We start from the raw sequence: 24675 nt of genomic DNA, 5'->3' as shown, positions 1-24675 counted from the left end.
ATCCTAACGATAAACTCCGTGATTACTGATATAGAAGCACCCACCGAAGCTCTTAAAGTTAGAGCTAGAGAGTCTGAATAACCAGATCTAAGGTCGTAAATCTCTTAAGTCATTTTTTTGTCGGAAACGATAAGTTTCGAGTTAAAATTAGAGAACGATTCATTGTCACATCATTAATAAATTTAAACATGCTAATGTAATATAAAAGATAACATTTTAAATTTTTATTCTCTTAAATAGTAATAAATAGTAATTTTTATTTTGTTAAATAGTATAAATAATTATTTACATAATTATTAATTTAAAAAATAATATATAAGATAATCTATAAATTTATAATTAACATTTCTACAAATTCTATATAAAAAAGATTAGATGTATCAAATAAAATTTTACATATCGATATCGCTTAACACATTTAACACTTGTGCAAGTTGTTACATGCTGATATCGTTCGAAGAGATGTGTTGTTATTGAATTATTGTCGAGATTATCTATGATGAATAACAATCGATTCATGCCATGTGCATACAAATAACAAAATGCGGCATCGTATGTTTCGAAAACTTATGTCAAACTGTTATGTTAAAGCGCCTCTCACGCATCAATTATATTAATATCTCTTCATCCTAACAACTTTGACAGCCTCAATTACAATTCCATAATTATATGACATATATGTTTGTTTAATAAATACACTTGGATTGTCACGTCCAATGCATTTTAATTATTAAATATCTGTATGTTTATGCTGTGTAGTTGTTGATTGATGAAGATATTTTTAATATTATATTAAATTATTAATTGAATAAATATTAATATATATTCTTTACCAACATACACCACACAAATATATAAAGAAAAATATATAATTTCTCGAGAATATTATCTCTCCATATAATTACATCGGAGTGCGTTGCCTTTATATCACGGATTAAAATTAAATTTATTTATGTAATTTGACTAGTTTGTTGAAGTGTCGCAAACGTCGATGACAGTAAGATCAGTTCTGTTTATGCAAAACTATCTTCGTTTTTGTGACTGTATTATAATCACTCGTAAAACCACTTTGTTGACTATCATTTCGCACGTCTTACGAGAAACGAGACGCTCGTAAATTTTGTAATCGTAATTCGATAATGGAAGGATCGCAAAAGGTTCTTGCGGATCGCATTTTTTTGCCTATTTCGAGCTGGAAAAGCTAATAAATAACAAAACGGAATGAGCGACTCGCACGCAGCGAGAACGTCTCTTCGGCTATAAACGACGTTCGCACACCCACGAGTCCTCTGGTTCCGAGTGAGGGCCAGTTATGAGAATTCTACGCATGGAACAAGTTGCCGATTGAAAATGAAAGAGCATCAAGAATGCAAAGGGAGGAACGTGATAGTGGCCACCCCCTCTTCGTTCGTATAGTAATAGTCATGAGTCGCATCCATTCTTCGTGCGCTTGTACATATGTACGTGGCCTCTAGTCGCCTCGACAGTCGAGAAGAAATCGTGTCGTGCGCGCAATCTTAGCTGGCTAGCTCGTGCGTATACTCGTGAACGGAATCTGAATGCATGGCAAAGATGCATCTCATTGTCAGTACGAGAGGACGTTTAAGATTCTGTTGGGTAACAATAGCGCTGCTCGTCGGTCTTCTTGTCAGTGCCTCCGGCGGTGTTTGGAAGAGACGGGAGGATAAGACCAAGTGTCCAAAAGTGAAGGGCATACGCAACTTTGATATATCCGAGGTACGAGATTTCTCGTCACCTACGCGACGCGAGATATCATTATAGCGCGGAAACGAAAAGTGAATGAATAGTTTCACACATTTTATTTTAATATATTAAACTATTTTTATATGAAATTGATATTCGAATTAATTTCTTTGTCTTATTTGTAGCATTCGATATTGTTCAATAAAGTTTACAACACTTTTTTTCGTTGATTGCAATTAAAATTCATAATTTTACCGCATAATTTCACTGATTTATTTACGTAGATACATTGTTTGATATGCTTCATTCAATCCTATATTATTACGAAATAGTATGAAGTACATTGATATATTATCTGCTGTTTATGTGTCTTTAGAAATGAATATAATCAATAAACATTTACCGTTGCCAAATACATTAGTCGAATATTAATTACAGAGCACAATCAACGATTATATTTATTAGGCGCAATATGCTGATTCTATGCAATAGTAATAGAGATATTTGTCGTATAATTTACAATAGCCGGTTTGGTTTGAGATAGAAAATAATAATTGCTATGACGTTTCTATTGATAAACCGCAATTCTATGCATATCTGTTATTAACTTTGCAACGGATTATGAATTAAAGATATAAGATTAATAATTACAATTAGACAAACATTCTAATAATTGTGTATATATGAAACTGGTACATCTCTCCATGAAAATTTGTAAATTATTATGAATTCTAATTTTATTTTTAATAGTTCTATTTATAATTCTTGACAATTGAAACAAATAATTTTGGCCACTAAACCAAAGAAATTGCCTCAAAGGACAATAATTGGAGACATCAAGTTCATACAGCATCCTACTTTGTGCTCCATGAAATTTTTATTTTATTTTTGTCAGATTTTATTTAATGTGCGTTACTTGGGCATGTATAATATGTTGTACTTTACTAGTCTCGTATTTGCACAGATTCTCTTTTCAGGGTAATATTAGCGGAATTATTTTTAGATTGGAAGATCTATTTTGGACACATGCTTCATACATACGATATTCTAGAATCAAAATGCCCCTTAATTTTCTTTTTTCAAAAAATGCTTTCAATGAATAAATTTTAATTTATTGTGTATAAATTTTCATGTTTAAGATAAATAATTTTTTTTCAATATATTAAATAAAAATGCCTTTCTTTTTCTTTTTCAGCAGAATAACATGTGTGATGAGTGTAATATATATTTTAGAAAGCGTACATATAATTACATAATTTTTGTTATACAGTGCTTAAAAAAAGAAAAAATTTATACAATTGGAAAATAATAAGAAGATATTTTTGAGGATAAAGACAAATCGATAATCATTTAGAAAATTTCTTGGACGTGTTTTTGATACTTGAATATGTTTTTAATGTTTACTATTGAGCGCGATCGCTTGATCTGTATAACAACATGCATTCATTAGCATTCGTTTAGCGCGTGAAAATTAATGTATGTGAACTAGTCGGCCCATTTCATGCGTGACTTTGCATCTACATACACTCGCACATAACAGACACTTTGCACTTCTTACAGTTTCTCGGACTGTGGTACATAGTACAATACTATGCAAGCTCAGAGGAAGCTCTTGCGTACAGGTGCATGCGAGCTGAGCTTTTGGTTTCGCCCGAAAACGCCGAAGTTACCATGAATTTCACTTACAGTTTCACCGATGATCCCATTAATGAGCTACTCGTTGGTAATATTACGTGGAAAATTCCCTCGTCGGACTTACCTGCTCATTGGGTACACGCTGAATTTCCGTGTAAATAGCTATTTATTTTTAATTAATTTAATCTTTTTTTATTTTTCGACATATTGTTGTATCGGGAAGAAATATCTCGCTTTTTATTATTTTTTAAATAAAATTAATTTTTTTCTATTTTTTTGAACATATTTAATTTTTTATTTTATGCTAACGTTAAATGAATATATTTTTTCAAAACTCTCCAGTTAAAAAATATTTTTTAACGAATCATCGATTATATAATTAAGGACACACATTGATTTCTTTTTTTTCAAAATAGTATATCTTTAAAGAAGAAAGCTCTCTCATACATGCTACAACAATTTTATAATAAATTTGATATATTTTAGATGAAGGAATATACAATACGTACGTGCTAGATTCAGATTATAAATCCTGGGCCTTACTAATGCATTGTGCTGAAAAGAGTAAAAGCCCACGATATTTATCTAGTTTTATCATGAGTCGCGAAGCGAGCCTTGGGGCAAACGTCATTTCTTATCTTCGAGAGAAGCTGCCTAGGTACATTCGTCTTGTTTTCATATTATTACGATTAGAATTTCTTCAAAAAATTGTCGATTGAAAAATCTTTCAAAGAATGTCGATAAAATATACTTCAAAATATTATTTTAATTAATAGAAGATATTTATCTCATTTATCTCATAGTCAATATAATTTGACTCATCGATTCTACATATCCCGTTTCCAAAATGTTTTATTAACGATATTTTCCCTTTTCGTTTAGTCATTAAAAGAATATAGATTTATTTTCTTTAAAAATTAATTAAATTTTTTCATTATAAAAAAATAATTTTAAACAGAAATAAGGCGAATTATTTTAATTGAACTGCAATACTTGCCGTTATTTTATGAGATTATCAGAAATACATTTTTATCTTTTTAAAATGTAGATATGACATCGATTTGGAATACATGTTTCCTATGGATCAAACACAGTGCAATAAGACCGACAGTTCGGAAGATATGTTTATACCGGCGTCGACAACAACAAAGAAAAACTACGCCAGCAGAAGACATCCGTTAAAACGAAAACACAGACGTCAATTACAAAAAAATATAGACAATGCAAAAAATTAATACAAAGAATATAAACATAATTTTTTTACTTTCAAATCAAACACCTTCATTACTTTGGGCTAATTTTATTAATTCAATTAACAACGTGTTATAATACTCTTCGTCTCTTCCTCTTATTTATAATTACATAATTGTAATGAACTTGTTATTGTTTTCTTTAGACCCGTCGTCTATCTCAACATCTTAGCACAACTCACCCAAATTAACTGACACACACGTGCGACGGTACGCACGATCACCATTATCATCATCAACAGCATCGTCATCATTATCATTAGCATAACAGTCGTCGTCAGATTATCACTCAACGCACCTAGTACTTAATTACTGGATATGGCAGCTACAACTTATAAGAAATATTACAAAATCACTTGTGACTCATTCTCCTCGCGCTTTCACAACATTTTACACATACGTACGCTATCACACCGAGGCGGGCAATCCTTTTTTTTTTTTGCTTTTCTCTCGCGAGTGTCCTATTACTCACAAACAAATTCATATCTGGCTCTGTGAAAATCAGTTCTGTTCGGTATTAACGTCATCGGTTCTCGCGGGCGCGATATTCTTGACCTCCCCGTCGTTTGCGTTTCTGAAATATATAATAATCGAGTATGTTTTTGCTACACGACTAACTCGCGTGTCATCCTGCCGTGATCGCTCAGCGTGCAGAATAGGAAGAACGCACTCCGGGGGAGTAAGATGCGCGCTCAAGTTCGCTTATATATGTATTTTTCGAGATCATTGCAGCGACAAGGAAGGCGAGGAAGGCTGCTCGACGAAAGACCGAACAGATCCATGATGTGAGCCGAAGTTGTTATCAATAAATTATCACATCGCGCCTGCATGTATACACACATTCACTCCTTCGTTCTACGGGCATATGCATATGCAAATCACCTATTAGTCTCCTAATAATTCTTTTAGTATTAATTAGTCATACATTTAATCTTTTTTTCTTTAATCACTTGTAAATATATTAATTATCTAGTCGTTAAATCTGTATCTTGTAAATCTGCACTCGCGCGCACTGCTTGCGTACATGCGCGTACGTTTTTATGTGCGTGCGTGTATGAGTGTAAATTGTGAGTGGGTAGATGTGCGTGTATGTGCGCGTGGCGTATAATAAACTTGTACGTGTATAGACGCATGTGCATGTATGTATGTGTCTTTCTGCGCGAGACTGTCTCTCCTCATTATTATTTCATATAGCTGGTAGACTATCTATTTATTTGAAATTTACGTTTTATAAATATCCTATAGTAAACCGCGTTTTTTTTTTATTTTGTTACTTCGTCATTCGATCTTATGCGCTTTTGTACGAGGGTGTAAGTAATGCAAACAGAGTGGCATTGTAGTTTTGACATATGAGCCCATGTGTATATATGTATATATGTGTGGAGCGTGTGTATATGTGTCATGTATCAACTTAATAATCGCATACAAGTTCTTTCGAGTGAGAGCGTAGAATTCTCGCTGCCAGATCGATATCCGCCGTCCGTGCATTCGTCCGAGAGGTGCGGTTCGATTCCGGACTTCTCCTGTACAGAGTATAAGAGCGTCGCAATCTCGGTGGTGCTTCAGTGAATATTTGAGCTAATAATGTTTCGTGAACAATAACGACAAATGGCAATGACATGGGCGAGTGCACGGTCAAACGAGGGAGCGAGCGAGCCGTTCCGCTCCAACGGCGGCCTCGATTATTCGAAAATAGGAAAAAAACTCGGTGGGTAGTTAGAAATAGAGAGGCAAATAAAATAAAAGAAGACGCGATAAAGAGAAAGATAGAAAAGACGGCATTGAACGTAAAAAGCGCTCGTAGCATACGCGTAGATTTGTCGCAGTAGGATCCCTGCGACAAGAGATGAACACTCGTTAGATATTAGTAGAAGTACTAAGACGAAACCGGCGAAGTTCTCTACTGCTTAAAGTTACAATTAAATGACGGACGGCCGGCAGCACACCAGAGTTCATGTTCTTTTTTTCTCTCCCTTTTTTCGGTTGAACGGTGTCAGACGGGTTTCGATTATTACGATAGGACCCTCGTCTTTGATCGTCGTCTATATATGTATGTATATTTACGGGCACTGCCGTGCCGCACGATCTCTAGCTTTTTTCGTTTAAATAGTTATAATAAAGTACGGTAGGAGGCAATTACAGTTTATGGAAAGTCGACTGATAGATTTCGCAGGATAGGTAGGATACGAAGATACAGCCGTTCGATTAACGCATGAAGTATATCCGCGTGAAGTATGAACGGCCATTGTTTTTTGTTTGATTTTCCGTAAACAGGATATTTTCTTTGGTGCTTGTTGTCGCCGCATCTCTGCACATGCGTCGTAAACAACTGCCTCTAGAGTGATTGCAAGTCGTGAGGAATTCATGTGAGAGATTCGCTGAAACCGTGCCAGGAATGCGACAAATTGTACAGAATAGAGAGAAAGACATGCATTCGTATATAGTAGTCTCGTTCAAGAGGAGTTCCAGCTGATTGGTTTTTTGTTTATCCCTTTATTTTCGTAGTTTCGAAAAAGAGAAAGAAGGGGAACAAAAGGAGAAGGAAGTGCAGGAGAAGTTGGTGGTCCGCGAGAAGGCGTCCGTCTTCAGACGCATTGTGACGTGATTATCATCACTGATTTTGTCATGCTCGATGAAAGCGCGTTCCACATTTTTGAAAGGTCCGAGGTCTCGATGATGGACGTGGCGACGACGCTCATCGATATCAGGACGATTCCGACACGTCGCTAATTTCCCCTCGTGTCCCGCGACTGATAACAACTACGCAGCGAGATGGAAAGAACTTCATGAACACACGGCCATCATTCACGCACTCCAGTCGATGGTTTCACCGTCGAGTCGATCGGCGTCGAGTACGTTTTTTTGGTATATATCCGAATGGTTCGACATAACTGCCCGCGGCGCATTCCTGTCGGATGCCGGCAGCTGTTGGCGTCACCGTCAGATCTTCGCGACGAGAGGCTGGATCGCGACGAGCCGATGGCCGTTATGGTGCTAGCGATCACTGCTTCATCCTCGATGAGCCGTTGCAGTCCATAGTAGTGATCTGACGAATCGGCGAAGACCGCTGTCAGTAGACCCAAGAAACGGGCACCCATTGAGGTGTCGTGTGCACGCGCTCGATCGCGGCCTCCAGTTGGGCGATCGTTTCGTCGAGATCGTTGTTCACGATGGTCAGGTCGAAGAAGTGCCCGTATGCCTGCTTCAGCATGTCCGATTCCTTCGCTAATCGTTCCAGACTACCGTCGAACTGAAAACATAAGCAATGTTGTTAGAGGAATCAGAATGATATGTTTAGTTAAAAACTGATTAAATTTTTTTTTTTAGATTTTCTTGCAGAGTTATAATTTAAAAATCTTGTACAAAATTATTCTTATACTTACATCCGTAACATTTGCAAATGCAGGTGCAGCTATAAAGACAACGTAAGGTGCAAATTCAGCAGTTCGTAAAACTTTCAATGCCTGCGGTTCAACGTCTAATATGGCCATTCTGCCTTCTTCGTGAATTTTACGAATAGTTTCGAGCTTAGTTCCATACATAGCGTCTTCGTGTGTACCTGTTTAAAATAAATATTTAAAATTCAATGCTGCATTTTATACTTTGTATTTAACTATTTTTGATGTTTCAAAGATAGATCTATCATTATTTATTTCTCAACGTTAATGACTAATAATTATTTTTTTCAGAAAATTTCAATACCATAAAATTTATATAAATATTATTTACCATATTCGAGATATTCATTAGCGGCTATGTCTGCCATCATTTCATCATGCGATACGAAATAATAATTACGACCATTTTCTTCATCGCTTCGTGGAGGCCTCGTTGTATCTGCATAAAGAACATATTTTATATATAAGAGAAAGAGAGAGAGAGACAGAGTATTTTCCGATAAATATATTTTACACAATTATTTAATTTTACATTTTTTTTTCTTAAGATTATGAAACTTAGGTTTAAAATTTAGAAGAAATTTGAGATATTTACGCGGAATAGGATAGGCGTATTTATCGGGATGCTTGGAAATAATCGTATTTTTTATATGTCGTCGACCGACGCCATGTGCTCCCAATAATACTAAAGTTTTCCGTTGGAAGGCAGGATCTATAAAAAAAGGAATAACATAATTTATGGTTAGTAATGTTTTATGTGTAAACTATAACATTAATATATAATTAGATTAAATATAAAACAATAAAATTGTTAAGAGATGTGTTAAATAGTACTTTATTAAAAAGATCTCTGATAATACATAGATAAGATAAAGAAAAAAAAATATCTTTATAGCTACATAAATTTTATATTACGTATCATATTTGTAGATTAAATGTGAAAAATAATAATCATAAATGAGACTTACAAGGAAGCTTCACGACCTCTTCGTAGGTCACCAGATCCAGCTGGTCGAAAACGGCGTTGTGCTTTGCAAGATATTTATCCTTGTATTGCTTCTTTTTCCGGCCGAATATTGAGCAATTTACTGTAAGTAGAAACGATCGTTAATATAGATGGTGGCGAAACTGGAGACGAGACTATCTCCGTTCGAAAATGTCTGTCCGGTGTAAACTTGCAAATTATTGTGCAAGTGTCATGTTACGGAATCCATTATCCGTGCTAGCAATCAAATCCCTATATATTGTCGCTAAAGGACCGCTAAATTGATTTTAAAAAACGATGACAATACTGTAATCGTCACATAACGAGATGGACTTACAAATTTAATTATCATGTATCTATTGTGTATGTGTACCAGAAATTAATGAATAAAACGACGATTATTTCTTTATGATTTGTAAATATCAGACATTCCCTGACAATAAAATATTAATAATGCAATTTATCTCATGACGAGGAGAAGAGAATATAAAATATTATTTTTCGCAAAAATCAATTGCATAAAAAAGGTCGTTCATGTCATTAAAATATTTCCTGATTACTTTTCCTAATAATTACTTCGCCTATATAATATCATATATGTGTTATCCTGTTGAAAACATAACACGTATCGATATGTACTAATAATAGCAATCCTTCGAAACATTTCAAAAATCAACGAGTCACGCCGACAAGAAATAACGAACTACTCTGCGGATATCGATTCCTGGGTCAAGCAAAATCTTGTCTATTGATAAAAAGAATTCATTCTCAATCAGCCAGTTCGAAAGAAGCCATGCCCAGAGGCACTTGGGGGTGTCCTATTGAAAGGAGTGTTCCAGCAGGTCACAAGATGACAACGAAAAATCCGTGATGTAACTGATGCGTGAAACCTTAGATAGGTATTATAATCGGAGCTGTGACGAATTGCATCGTAAGTGTTATTCTCGTGATTAAAGCTGAATATACTAGAAAAATTTGTTATGTGCGAAACTATAGTTGCATTTAATGATAGCATGACTGCGGATAAACCGTGATATCTTGCCAAAATAGACATAGACATAGACAGTTGAGAAAATTAAGAGTGCTAAAAATATTTAATATACATAAAGGAGAACTTTCATCTCTCTTAAATATAAAATTATAAAATGTGAATTACACTCACGTAAAAAAAAAAATCTTATATATAAAATTTTTGGCAAGATATTCGCTGACATCTAGAGCAATCGATTATATAATTATATCTCACAAGTTCCGATTATAATCGTACTGCCACGTATGTTTGTGAATGAAATCGTGCACAATAAGCATAAGTGCGTGAAATATTTTGCAGCGAATAATGCATTAAAGCACACTATGTAAAAGCACCTATTAATTTATAACACAGAATACCATAGCATTTATATTAATAAATTATTATTAACATAATGCTCATATTATTTTATTTATGCTCATAATGTTTTATATAATTTTGTAATGTTAAAATTACAAAATTATATACACAGATCTAGAAAATAAAATTATTTTTAAAAGTTATTATTTGCTTGTCGCAATTGTATAATATAGCAATATAATTTTCTAAAAAATTACACAATAAATAAAATCAATAATGTTCTTAAAATTAATGCGCAAAATTTATTAAAAAAGCAATTGCTGAATTGTATAAAAAAATTATTACAGATCTGTGTGATTTTTTTTAATAAACAAATGCGATTACTAGATTAGCTTACTATATGCGTTGCACAAATATTTGTTCACTGTGTAATAATCATGATATATTCTTTATATAAAACAGCAATATGAAGTATAATGTATTAGATCAATAAAAAAATAAAGGGACAAAAGAACAAACAAAAAAAAAGAAACAAAACATCCCTTTATTTTTTGGCTGACCTAATATAATGTATAGCTTTCAAAATTTCTTATCCAGATATTTTTAGTAAAATAGTAACACGGATTTATTACTAATTTCAAAGCTAAATAAAAACTCAAATATTTCATATAATTCTTTGTCAATATTTTATTTAATCATTTCATTGATGTTATGAGAAAATACTTCGCGCACATTTACATTATGAAATTGAGTATGATACATTTCATGATATAAAATGAATTAATCAAAGCAAGATCATTATCCTTTTGTGTAAACCGTGAAGAGAGATGTTCGTCGTACTTTTTCTATTTCCTCTTTGTATTGATGTGTGTTAGAAGCATTGATCCAGTCTGTATTTCATGCGTCTAAAATGGTCCTCTACGTGTTTCTACACGTGTCTACCTGAAGGCAGAGACGTACCTGTCGAACCGTCGCAGCCTTCGGTGTGAGAAGAACATCCACCTTCTCCTTCAGCATCTAGCCGCGCATAACACACAATAACAAATATATCACTGCAGCTAATTATTCCTATAGTGCTAATTCTCCGTTTACATATTTCTATAATCCGTCTCCATTGCCACCCACGTGTGTCAGCAGGCATATAGATATAGAGATACATGACAATCCAAACTTCTTTTTTTGCTACATGTTCTTAAAGTATCCAGCTCTTCATTCGTACGTATCTATTATTTTTTTCTTATTTACTCTTTTTTCTTTCTCTCTCTCTCTCTCTCAGTCTTTCACTTCATGATTTTTTTATATATTTCTTTTTTTGTTTTAGAGATTAACCGTTCTATAATATAATCTTTTTAAATATGCATATATTGTAAAGATATGTTATAAAAATTTAAAATCCAAAATGATGAATTATTTTAACCATCAATTGCTTTTTCCAGATTTTGGAACTCAGCAGCATCTCTTTTTTAACATACTTTACGATTACCATAAAGGCGATAGCATCTTAAAATTTCACGATTCAAGTAATAAATATTCAAAGTAATGATTATGTTTATTCTTTATTTTCAGCATCTGGAGATGATAGACGCATTTAGTCAAATAAAATGGTTTCAAAAATATTCGTACCTAGCTTCGAGAACTTTCAAATCGAAAACGCATTTACACACATGTCATATGAAATATAAATTTATAAAACTGGCTTAAAATATAATTTTTAAAATGAGACCCGATCTTTCTAAGCGCTAATTAATTGAAGCTTAGGTAGGATCAAACATTTACTATTATTAATTATAGTAATTTGATTATAAGTTTAATTTGTTTAATATGAGAATATAATATATATTGTATTCGATTTTGATTAAAGATTAATCACATTTAACACTAAATGCGGATATAATTGAAGTTTTGGATGTTTATATATTAAATTGATTCAAGTAATTTCCCTCTCCCTTTCTCTTTCTCTCATTTAATATTTATACGATTTACACATCAAACATCACAAACCAATAAGTCTATTAATTATTAATTCTATTCCTGTTGTGTCATATTCTAGAATTGACAATTATTACAGGATTTAGAGAAAACTTTTAAAACGCGCGACACTTCTTTTTAAGATATATAAAAAGTTAAAATAATTTTTTTACAATGTTCTCTATGCACATTGGAAGCATAATAAAGAAAAAATATAGAACCTCAACTATAAAATTACAGATGTCAATCTCCTTCGTTTTCATTCAAGGTGGACCAGCGTCGATAAACTGTAATAATCTAACTAATTCGTCAGCGAATAATATGCTATCAATACACGTATCTCATTTGTAATATAATTTGTAATATAATTGACTGATAACAATGATACCACATGCTCCATCGAAAACCTGTACACATCAAATAACACACAGACGACATCGTGTTTCATCAGCACATTCGTTTTTGGCAGCAATAAAAATCAATGGGAATTGACTGGATGGAATCATTATATGTGATAGGATGATAATGGATTGATTGAACGTCGAACGGTGAAAGAATCTAGTAATAACGATTTTCTCAATCGAAATTCTGATTTTCTGATCGGTATTCGAAAGAAATTCTGCGATCTGCTGGAACCTGTGATTACCGCACTATTCGAGATTTCAACCGAAATTATCTTTGCCTTAAGCGTTTAACGTTTAACGTTCTTAGAATTGCAGAGAAAATTTTTCTTTTCAAAAATACTTTAGAACTTACTTTACTATTAAAGTAACAAAGTCAGAAAATGTTATCGTTTTATGTCTAATTCTTCAAAATTTTGAAAATTAAAAAAAAAACATATTCTAGATAACATATTCTCCATTATATCAAATATACATTTTCTTTGTTTTGTTTTTCAGATGGCTGCACCATTTTTACGGAGAATAACATTTTAACAGCAAAAATAAAAGAAAACTGATTCGTACTCATGTCCTCATCGAACGAAATAAAATAAATAATCTCGACAAGAAGGCACGCCGTACAAGTATCGTCTTTCATTTTTCATTACTGCAGTCTTTGATATTGGAAACGCTATTTGTATTCTACGAACAAGCAATTTTACATAAATAGACGAGCAAATAGCCAAGTTGCATTACCTTGTTCTTGTTTGTTCTTCTCCATAGACATGCAGGCGATGCGCCATTCCTGAAGTTCGGGCGAAGGGATAAGACCCGCGGAACCAGCCGCGTTATCCTTCCGCGCTTGCCACCAGTGATGGTCATCCTTGCTGATGATTTGCAGAATGTCACCGGTCTTAAAGGCGATCCCAGCCTGCGCGCAAGGTATCAGTTCGTCCTCCAGTGGATCGTAATCGAATTGTGCTCGAACGAAAATCTGTTGATGCAGTGAAGAACACATTAAAATTTCTTAGAAGTGATGGAAATGTCGTTGTTACAAAATTACTATTAGGTTTGACATCAAGGATTTCACTTTGCCTGCTGATATATTTATATAATGAGAGAATTTATGTAAAAAAAAATACTACTCAGAATATACAAAATAAAAAATTTAATATATGTAGAGATATAATTGACTCGCATAGTGAAATCATTGATATCGATTGGATTAATTAGTGAGAAAAAAATTTCATCAACAACAATAGATTCTCGATCCATGAGACGTGACTAAAGATATCGTTCTACGGCTAAATCGATCGCTGATAAACCTACATAGCTCTGCGCTAGCAAACGAATCTAGATATTGCGAGAGAGAAGCAAAAAATGCGATGTGGTAAGCATTGGCAATAGCTCTTGCAAAGAGTGACGATACAATATTGTTGAGTACTACAAGGTATCAGTAGAGCGCTCGCAAGTTGGTTGAAATCGTAGTGTATCGATATTACAAGGCATATATAAAATACAAATTTGCGCGTTATATCTCAAGACAACCAGCGATCGATTCGTAGCTCGATTTCGCCACATCGCTTAAAAGTTAGGAAGAAAGGGACACGCGCGAAACAAAATTTCCAGACGAGATATGGATTCGCCGGTCTCGGAACGTCGCTGTATGACGTTTTGCAATCGGTACGCTTAGTTAGGTTCATCGACTCCGAAAAAGGTCATTCGGCTTTTACAGTCAATCTCGGTACACTCATCTCGGCTCGGGGGGAAAATTCTTCAATTGGAGAAACGCGGGAGTATTGTGCGAGTTTTTTGTCGCGTATTGCCACCAGCGCCATGATTTGGTCATTTAGCGATACACAATACGTATTTACATGTAAAGGCATATACATAGATAAACGTATGAGTATAATTCCGTTTCTTTTTTTTTTGTTTTTTTTTTGTTTACGTTTACAAGAAGCTCAAGCACTAGTTGCTGCACATCACGCAAAACAGACGCACATGTATACGCCCACGCACGCATACCGAAGATGCATGATGCAGACGCGGCCACTACAATGGATGTGTGAGTAAAAAACGACGCATAAAAAGGTGGGTATGATGGTGAAATATGGTTGCATAATGACGAGAGTGGCTTCTGGTTAACGCGCGTATCATTCATGAGAAACACAGAGAGCGGCGGAAATATTTAATTAATACGTAGAAAATTATGGAGAATAGCGGAAAAACTGATTCTTCATTGATTCCGTACGAATATTACTTATCCGATATACCATAATAAAAATATCATAATTATATATTGGTTTTAATTACAATTAAAAATTTTGTCTGAATATTTGAAAGTTAGAATATCGACAATCGATGGATAAGAATTTGCGAATAGCAGCTGAATACATTATTGAATACTGTTTTATTCAGCAATTCATTTCTAACATTTTAATATCTCAAAATAATATTTTTTCTTATTTAATATATAAATAACTCTTGATATTAATATATCATCATTTATGATTTACCAATAAATTAATATCGATAATATTCGTACAGGTTTAATATTTGTGTTATAAGTTTTTTGTATCGATAAAATTGCACGGTTATTTAGGATTGCTATGACTTCTAGTAATAGAAAACCCGGACATGATTAAAATCCGTCCATAGAATCGTTAATGTATAAGTGAATAAATATAAAAACATATGTATGTGAAAAAAATTATAAGTTTCATGCGTATTAAGTCGTTAATCGCGTATAAAGTTCTTTTTAGGAGAAAAACATTTCCGGGCGAAAACCAAATCATCAAAAAGTATGAAACAAAATTTAATAACTTACGTTCACTCTTAATTCCCGAATCGTATGGCAATCGCAAGATTTAAGACTCCGCAATTTCGGATATAAATAATGAAATATATAAGAATCGATATCTTCGCGAATAATCGGTTAATCGTAATATTGTGATCCCTCCTGTCAACGTGTGGCATCGTCGTCTATAGATTTTTAAAAGCAGGATGTCTGTGCTAGCATTATGTCAGCCAGTGCTCTTTTCAGGAATGTCGAATCTCTCGAATTCAAGCATAAGAACCGCACGTTCTCAGGCAGGACAATCACTTTTTCACAAATTACATCAAGAAGCAAAAAAATTTCTTTCGATAAGAAATACATGGACGTTCAGGCTAAATATATAGAAAAAATAAATATTAGTAAATTTATTTACATATATATTGTCAATAAAATTATGCAATATCAAACATTTATTTATATCCGCGAAGTTTAATTCAACAAATTTTTCTTTTGATTTCCAACATTTCCCAAATTATCGATGACTTAAAATCAAAATAGCTTAATCGAAATTAAAATATTCTTTTCTTAACTTCTAATAATTAATTCCTGCATATACTACAGAAACTATATACTTTTTTTTACAGGCTTTTCTTCCATTTCTAAAGCATTCCTCTGAGCGTCCATGCGAATGGAAATTTTCTCGTATGTAGGCACGTAAGCGAATGTATCGATATCTATTACTCGCGCTTGAAGACTCCTGTGGCGAAGTAGAGGCGACGCGAGAGTTAAACGCGGAATTAAAAAGGAAAATCGATAGACACGGAAGTCCGAGTAGAGAGTTTTACTTTTCAGCGATGGCGTGTATAGGTAATAGGAGCAGAGATAGAATATGAGGCATGTAATGTATATATGAATGTAATATATATATATATATGTATTTATATATATATATATATATATATATATATATATAAAAGTAATATATATGTATACGCATAGCCTTCTAACTACAGCAGTCCAATCACACCAGATCAAGTGGCGGTACTTACTAACACTGGCAGAGGCTTAATCCTGAACAACTAGAGTGTTGAGGAAACAGAAAAAAAGGAAGATCAATTAATTAATATGTTTTAGAGTCGCACCAAGCGTAATAATCGGATTAATCGAAGGTCGCCCCCGCGCACGTTGCGCGAGGAAAGAAAAAAAAAAGTGATAAGAATGATACAATCAACGGTAGAGCACCTACGGTTGAGTCGCACGCGTCAACGCTTCCGAGATGCACGGTGCGCATTGCTGTGTGTAGCACATGCAGGCTTTACTAGATCTTCGTACTATTATAGACAGATGTTTCGTACCTTCGACGCTTATCAGCGTTGGGCTCTACCACGTGTAATCTACGCGTTAAATATCTAAATGAGAAATGAAAACCGCTACAGCTTCGAAGTATTCAATTTTAGGTGTAAAAAGAGATTAATTTTATTACGAGAATTATTACGTTTCTGTTATCACAAAGATCAATAAAGATCATTGTATGCATCATTAAAAGTGGGTTTGCCAAAATTATACAAAAATCTCTGCTTTAAATCATCACCTGCAGCATTTTATACTGACATTTTTAATTATTAAAAAATGATTATCAGTAGCTGAATAATGTTGTAATATTAAGAGAATTGCTCTATTGAAAATGTGTGGAATAGGGTATGCGTGTATATGTGTGAAATCTTATATAAATCATATGTTTTATTAGATAGTATTTTGTATTATATGCAAATGACGCCAATACGATACAGAGGATCGTCATTAATATGCAATCTAATTAAGCAAACAGTAATCAACATTTTTTCCATTATTTTTCTATCATTTTTCTGTTATTGTCTGCTTATTTGGATTTTATACGAAGTGATATTGCACGCATAGATTATCATTGTTTTCCGGTACATGCCCAACACCTGTTACGAGTCGACCGTACGAAGTAATTTTGAGCTCGCAGTTCTGTGGCACGTGTGATGAGCGTGGCGCGGAAATGCGAGTTTCTCTCGAGAGGGAGAACTCTCGATGCTTTTCGTCGGGAAGTCAGGAGGAATCAAATCGAATTGGTACAATTAGTAACATTGTAATGCTCGTGGTACGCCTCGCGTTTTATGTGAAAGAGAAGTTCCCTTGCGCGCATTGGAAGTAAAATATTTTCAAGCGGGAGCAAGCTGGTAGAAGTTCTTGTGGTTTACCTCCGATCGTATAAAGTCCGCGATTAGATCACTGTTCAAATTAACAGGAGTATGCGCGATTAACTTTAGCTCGGATCTTTCTGAATTTCGCACAAATTATTAGAGAGAGAGCTTGTTTCCGGTGAAATGTTCACAAGTTGGCGAGAGACACTCTACTAACGCTTCAGAGTCTCTATGGAATCTCGACTTGTCATACTCGCAATGACTCCATCGTCACATTGCGGCTTCATTAATAAATGTTTTAATATCAAATGGAGATTAAAAGATAACAAATAATTAATGACTTATAACAATAGACAATTATATACAATTTATACTTATATACAATTGACCAAATACCGAATAATATATAACATTTAATCGAGGAAAATTGGAAAATAATAAATTTTAAAAACAATGTAAAACACATAGAACAATATGTCTTATAAAGATATTCTGCGAATCGGCTTCATAATATATTTACTTAGTAGACAATCAATAAAATATCCTAATTTTATTTTATTTGCATGAATTTGATGTAATAATAATGTCATATTAATATATATCCGGAATGTCTAAAATGTCCGGAGATAGTTTGTCCGCTAATCATCGACAAACGATGTAACATGAATAACTATGAGGATATTCTCCGTCAGTAAATTACATTCGGGGCGTAAAATAATGCGAAAACAAATTGCATGTTGAAGTTAATTATTTGAAAAAATGAGAAAGTTTCCTGCAAGTATATTTCTTGTACAAAAATATATATATATATATATATATATATTTGGGACAGATCGATATTATATCTATTTTCCGCAACTCCAGGTTCCGATAGAATTCATATCCTGTCTGTATCGTGTATAGTATGGAAATTTGCATTCTATCTGATTACAAATTCCTATCTCGCTCCGATTCGGACGGGAGGAATAATGAGGCGAGTTCCTTTTATGAAACCGATCCCGCAGAGCTTGGCAACGACGCGACGCGTCCCCAAACTTCTCTCGGGCCGCACTGTTCGAATAAAGTCACCGCGAGCGATTGTGCCCATCCCGTTTCCATAGTAACGTCGCAGAGGACAGTGCATGGACATGGTGGTTTCGGTATGTGGGTTCTCCGACGTGCATTGGAAGCTGCGCTCTACTTCAAAGAAGAAATGAACGGGTGTAGTACGATGGGAAGAGGTTGACGATGGTATGCTGCTGATGGGATTTTCAGGCGACACTGGGAAAGACAATTCTACTCAGTGATATAGCAGGTACTGCGCTATCGACAACTCGTCTGGTGGACTGACTGCTGCTGATGCTGCTGAATCCTCTTGTCGATTTCCATCGGGACCGGACTATCTGCTTCCGAGCGCCAGACCGAAAAGCCAAGCTTCGGTCTTGCCTTTCGGAAGGGGGAGATAAAAAGAATCGTATCGCAGAATAAACTCGACTAAAAATTTTGCAATCGCGACAGTGGTAGATTTTACCCAATTAAATTAACAAGTGCATCGATACGTATTTTTCATCATCGCTATCACAGTTTGAACCGTAATTGAAAAATCTTGGATTTTTTTTTAAGTACACAATACAACAAATATTTCATAATAATATTAAAATATTATTTTCTTGAATCTCAATATATTTTAACGAAACGTAATTTTCGTTTTAATGTCTCTCTCACTAGGCTAATCAATATAATATACTATATAATAATTTACATCGTACACACGGTACACATATTTATATACTATTAAATATATTTGCGAATCGGATCAATTATTTGTACTGCGATACGTTCTTTGGAGAATTGATTGTGCTTTTGTGAAATATTTTTCAATTATTACTGTAAGGGTCAAAAAACTCTATGTGGGTCACGAACATCACAGATAATGTATGTATATATACGAGAGATCGGGATTTATTAAACTGAACAACACACACAGACACACGTAGTGATTACCTATTTCATCCACGTATACTGCAATTAACATTTGTGTGAAGTGGTGTGCATTGTGATTGAGGGTAATTAATGAAGAGTAACGATATAAGGATGAAATAAGATCAAGTAACCGAATATTTTTCCATCATTCGCGGATTTACTCGAGAAATCGGTATCGCGTTTTCAGTTCACTCCAAACGTCACTTGTACGATACAAATATTATAGATGCTTTTCGCACGCGATCATAGAACGTCGAATCTTATTTTCGTTTCTCGTGGCATATTCTTCACGAAGCAAAGAACGTCATAAATCGGAAGCACGAGTCGCCGGCAGATACGCACGTGTCCAGAATAAAATCTGAGAATAGCGAGATTGGAGGATCAATTTCGACGAATAGGATTTCAGTGCATCACGCGTTTAATCCGCGTTTTATTATACGAGAATACTGTCGTAAGTGAAAAATGTATCGCAAAAATCAATGTCCTATATATATATTGAAAGAGCGTGTTGCTGAAAAATATATATATAATTACATTATATATTTAATCATTATTAAAAAAATTTCAACTTTTATGTAATTCATGAATAATTAAAATACTTCTTTTGCGTGATTAAAAAAATACATTTTTTTTTGACATACTGATTATAAAACCCAATTAAATTTATCTAATATACGAGATTCTACACACATCGTGTTTAATATTCAATGTATACGAAAATTTATTTTCTTTGAAATATCCTATGACGATCGACCTTTCACGCGCGCTACCAATTGCGAAAAAGATTGAATTAATTTTCTCGAGACGTCTAATGAGATCTCTTGAGATGCCTTCGTGCGAGACGATAAAGTCTGAACAACGATTCGAGCGCGATCGTTGCATGGTGCAAGAGCGATAAACGGGCGGTAATGGAGGGTGACAATGCGGAGGGGCATGTTGAACACATCTGAACATGTGTGTCTAATGGAACAGACGGACACACAGACAGTTCTTGTGTGTGTGTGTGTGTGTGTGTGTGTGTGTGTGTGTGTGCGCGCGCGCGCGCGCGCGCGCGTGTATGTATGGGTGGTGGGTGCGCATGAGTCGCTCGTTGATTCTATTTCTACGACGGACACGGACAAGAGGTCACGTTATACAGGTAACGTGCGACGACTCGTCGTGGTGTGTTTCCAGCGCGGTTCACATGCTTTATTATATCTTCGTACAATGCACTGTAGGGTAACAAGGGCCGCAGCCGTTGCGCTCGCCGATGTTGTTGCCGCTCCTGCCTAAAGGTGCGATTGGGGGCGGGGAGGGGCCTTGAGGGGGTCCGAGAGTGATGGCGTCGGAAATGCAACGTGGTACGATCGGGGTGTTTATCGTTACCGAGGGTGTCTCGCTTCCCGTGTAACACTCGAGATACCCCTGACCTCGTTTTATGCTCGACATCGCGGAACGCCTTTAGATATTACATTGCCTTATTCGTAGCATGTAGACGACGGGTTTTGATACTCATTTCGAATGCGCATGTGTTGGCGCAACGATTATTAGCCGTAAATGCTCCCTTTCAACGTATAATGAGTGCAACAGAGACGCACGGGACAGAGAATGCTTAACTTCGTAAGCTCGTTTTTCACGAAAGACGGCGTTTTGTTAAGTATTATAGTAGGGCTTATTCTTGCCGTCCGATTCGATTTATTGAATGCGTACACATGCATTTGCAGTTATCAAAAATAGCGATTTTCTTTTACAGACGGCAGTTACTGCGTATCTTAATCGAATCTGTTGAATGCGAATCATTCTTGTCTTATATACGTATTCCTCCCTTTCGAGCTCGTAACATTCTTATAATGTAAAGTGATAGTTAACGTTCATCTGTCCTGCGTCTTTTTACCTTGCACTCCCGAAAGTATAACGAAATTATATATTTCGAAAAATATGGTCTATATACTATGCAATCGCATATACAGATATTTGTCACACCAATAATTTGAAATTATACATCGATAAGAGATCTGCGTAGAGATCTCTCTTATAACACCTATAAACTCCCAACACATTTTACAACGCTTTACAAAATCTAATCAAATCAAGCCGTTGCATATATACGTGTATATGTATGAGTTTTTTGTGTATTTTGTGTGTGTGTGTGTGTGTGTGTGTGTGTGTATATGTATATGTGTGTACACAAGTATAGTATAGAGAGTAGTGCGAGGAAGTAGGCAATATATCATTTTCTTAACAGATCCACTCCTTCTTTGTTGCATTTCTACGTGGTGCATAACGAGAGAGCGAGAGGCTGGGCGCTACGTTAAACACATGTATGAACATAAGCAGATATATATAAGTACAGAGTATGTACAAACGAATGCTACGTCTCACATCAAGATATCAAAAAATTAATAATGAAAACTGAACCGCACGCGATTATATATTAAACCATATTGATTGTAACTATATATCGATCTTTCAGAACTAAGATATTTACACACAATGAGAGACTAGAAGCTACTAAGAATCATTGTCATTGTTCGACGTCGCAACATTTATAGAATAGATTCGCAATTTTTTTCTTTTTTTTTTTTCTTTTCTTTTTTTTTCCTTTCAGGTACAGAATACGTCGAAAATAATGTCCGTTGATTCAGGTACGGAAAAAGAGGGAAGTGCCTTACTTGAAGTCATTAGTGCGTGTTTTACTGACACTTATTAGAGAAATATCTTAAAGATTTTATTAGCAATGACGTCCGCGCGGTTTTTTAGATCTGTCGCGAGGTAAAATCAAACCGCGGCGCTTATATTAAACAACGATTTGTTTTGTCTAAAATAGACGACATTATTATTATATGCAATCTACCCTCAACTGCATATACGGAAATTTTTGCACATAATGTTGCAAGGGGCATGTGCAGATCCTTTTTCTCGAGAATAGAATTAATTTATCCAGAAAGCGAATGCATTAGTCATTTTATAATTTTAAAATGTTGTGATGAGAAAAAAAACTTATACGGATGTAGCTTGCGTGAAACGGATATCTCTAAATCAGCATGTATTATTTGTCTCTGTTGACAATCCAATAATTACAAGGCGGTACGATTGGCCAATAAAACAAAGTAAAAAAAAAAAGAAAAAAAAAGATTAAATCACACTCGCTACCAGGCTTGCGCGTTATCTACACAATCGCGAGTGAGTTCGTGCAAAACGATGATTAACGAACGGCCCAGAGAGTTTTGCAGTCTCGACTAAAAACCCATCGATCGATTTACATAGCCTTACGTGTATGCACTTATGATGCAAAGGGCTACATTGGCCAAAAAGAAAAGCATCAGTTTCGCAAAAATGTCCTTCATGCAGGTGAGGGTATAATGAGGGGTGTAACAAAAGCTTCCTTATATGATAAAAAAACACAAACAACATTCCAACATATGTGGAAACGAAAGTGTGCATTCCTTGTATACTTCTTTTCCCCGTAAAAAGTTAACTGTCGTACTATCGGTAACGAGATGTTGTTTTTGACTCAAAAGAGAAAATCAGAGATACAGAAAGGTAGAGTGAAAGTGAATAAAATTACGAAAGAATGACAGAAAGAGGGAACGAGAAAAAGAGCTTGAGAAAGAGAGAGAGAGAGAGAGAGAGAGAGAGAGAGAAAGAAAAACCGGGGAAAAAGAGCGAAAAAGAAACATGCACGCTCCGTGAACTCGAAAGCGCCGACTAAAGCGTTTTGTTACACCGCTCGTACCGACCTAGCCTTATAGAGATACAGATTATAATATATATATTTCTAATATATATGTGTGTGAATATCACATAAATTATTTTCTAACAATATCGTCCCATTAATTCCATTAATTATTCAATTACTTGGATCTCGCAATATAGGGCGAGATGTTAACATCACACTGGCCCATAATTCACAAAATTCACGTTAGTCGACGATATCACGTCCATTCTAGAAGCTTCAACACTTGCAACATTAATCCCCAAATAATCTCAGTTGAGCGAGCGTCATCTTCTTACGTTAATACTATCAGAACAGGTCACCAGTTACGCTTTATCTTATTACAGAATTAATGTTCATGACATTAATGTGAACTTTGAGTACGGGTCAGTGCAGGGACAATCAACTATATGAAACATATGTGCGCGGTGCAGCAAGATTGACGTTACAATTGGCAAAATTTCGGTTTCGTGAAATTATAGCGTTAGAAGAACGCATTTGTTGCTAGGACGATTAAATTAAATAAATAATTATATTCGTGCATTGTTTCTTTGTAAAATATTAAATTTTTATTTTTTTCTTAATAATAAAAAATGTTTTTTCTTGTCAAATGTACCGTCAATGTCGGAGCACTCTTATATGCGATGCTTGCGTATTGCAAGCGCTATATAATCCTAGAGAAGAAAGAGAATATTATATGTCATGCGAGACTAGCGTATGTCCTGTTGCCGTACAATTGCAACAATCGTAGGACGCCCATTATCTACATCGCAATGCAGTTTGGGATAAGCAATTTGAAGGCGAACATTCTTTGTACATGTGAACACGCGAAGAAGGGTGTATTGTACATCCATTTAAAGAGCTGTACATGTAACTGCATATTGTACGGACCTTTGACAAGTTCATGAAATTAAATTATGTACAACGTGCTCTCGAGGCACGAACTCTCGACACGCAGAATTGTGAGCTATGAAAATATTGCAAGGACATTGCAAATAATAAAATCGTTTACTCCGTCAAGTGTCTCATCAATCTCGTAGATTGATTGAAGAAGCACTCATTTCACGCGTACTGTATAAAAATTAAATTTGTAATAACATAAAAGCAGTTGCACCTAATAAAATCCTGATCCGGGGGGGAAAAAAACTGTTCTCTCAATTTAATTTTATTAGATTTGACGTTATGCTGAAAGAAATCTTTATCTTGCGTAGCACTGCTTGCATACTGAGAAAGACGGCGAGATATATGTATATAAAAGAATAGAAAATAATATTTTCTCTTATAAAAACGATCGTGGCAACCTAATGTAAATACTTATTAGTATTTCTCGGTACGTCAAGCAGTATTAGTTATATCTGAATTCTTCTTTTGTAAAACAGCAAAGAATTAATTAAAAAGAATATTATTTTATATATTGTTATGCAT

General features: G+C 34.7%; 2 protein-coding genes across 10 annotated transcripts in view; one reads left to right on the top strand and one right to left on the bottom strand.

Annotated features, from left to right (window-relative positions):
• Window positions 1-1328: 1328 nt before the first annotated feature.
• On the top strand, window positions 1329-4594 carry LOC126857632 (apolipoprotein D). Its single transcript, XM_050607272.1, has 4 exons — window positions 1329-1737; window positions 3265-3493; window positions 3826-3997; window positions 4388-4594. Exons 1-4 carry the CDS (start codon window positions 1564-1566, stop codon window positions 4572-4574), a joined length of 762 nt encoding a protein of 253 aa, XP_050463229.1. The 5' UTR covers window positions 1329-1563; the 3' UTR covers window positions 4575-4594.
• A 29-nt stretch (window positions 4595-4623) lies between these two features.
• Window positions 4624-24675, bottom strand: part of LOC126857561 (peripheral plasma membrane protein CASK) — a 156093-nt gene continuing 136041 nt past the window's right edge. For 4 of the 9 annotated variants that reach the window (XM_050607124.1, XM_050607125.1, XM_050607129.1 and 1 more), the window contains 8 exons: window positions 16476-16505; window positions 13407-13644; window positions 11263-11319; window positions 8956-9075; window positions 8583-8699; window positions 8319-8426; window positions 7973-8148; window positions 4624-7839 (listed from right to left, as the gene is read on the bottom strand). In XM_050607124.1, coding sequence (XP_050463081.1) covers window positions 7660-7839; window positions 7973-8148; window positions 8319-8426; window positions 8583-8699; window positions 8956-9075; window positions 11263-11319; window positions 13407-13644; window positions 16476-16505 — 1026 coding nt within the window. In that variant the 3' untranslated portion in view covers window positions 4624-7659. The remainder of the gene's footprint in view (window positions 7840-7972; window positions 8149-8318; window positions 8427-8582; window positions 8700-8955; window positions 9076-11262; window positions 11320-13406; window positions 13645-16475; window positions 16506-24675) is intronic. The other 5 variants (XM_050607126.1, XM_050607127.1, XM_050607128.1 and 2 more) reach the window with 3 other exon arrangements.

This window comes from Cataglyphis hispanica, chromosome 22 (genome assembly GCF_021464435.1).
Source record: "Cataglyphis hispanica isolate Lineage 1 chromosome 22, ULB_Chis1_1.0, whole genome shotgun sequence".
Classification (NCBI taxonomy): Eukaryota; Metazoa; Arthropoda; class Insecta; order Hymenoptera; family Formicidae; genus Cataglyphis; species Cataglyphis hispanica.
Note: the sequence above shows the minus strand (reverse complement) of the source record. Positions and strands in the feature narration are given on the sequence as shown.

Coding starts and splice junctions, on each gene's coding strand:
- LOC126857632 (XM_050607272.1), top strand. CDS start 1,564: ATGGCAAAGATGCATCTCATTGTCAGTACGAGAGGACGTTTAAGATTC. Junction 3,494..3,825: donor GGTACACGCTGAATTTCCGT/GTAAATAGCTAT, acceptor GATATATTTTAG/ATGAAGGAATATACAATACG. Junction 3,998..4,387: donor CTTCGAGAGAAGCTGCCTAG/GTACATTCGTCT, acceptor TTTAAAATGTAG/ATATGACATCGATTTGGAAT.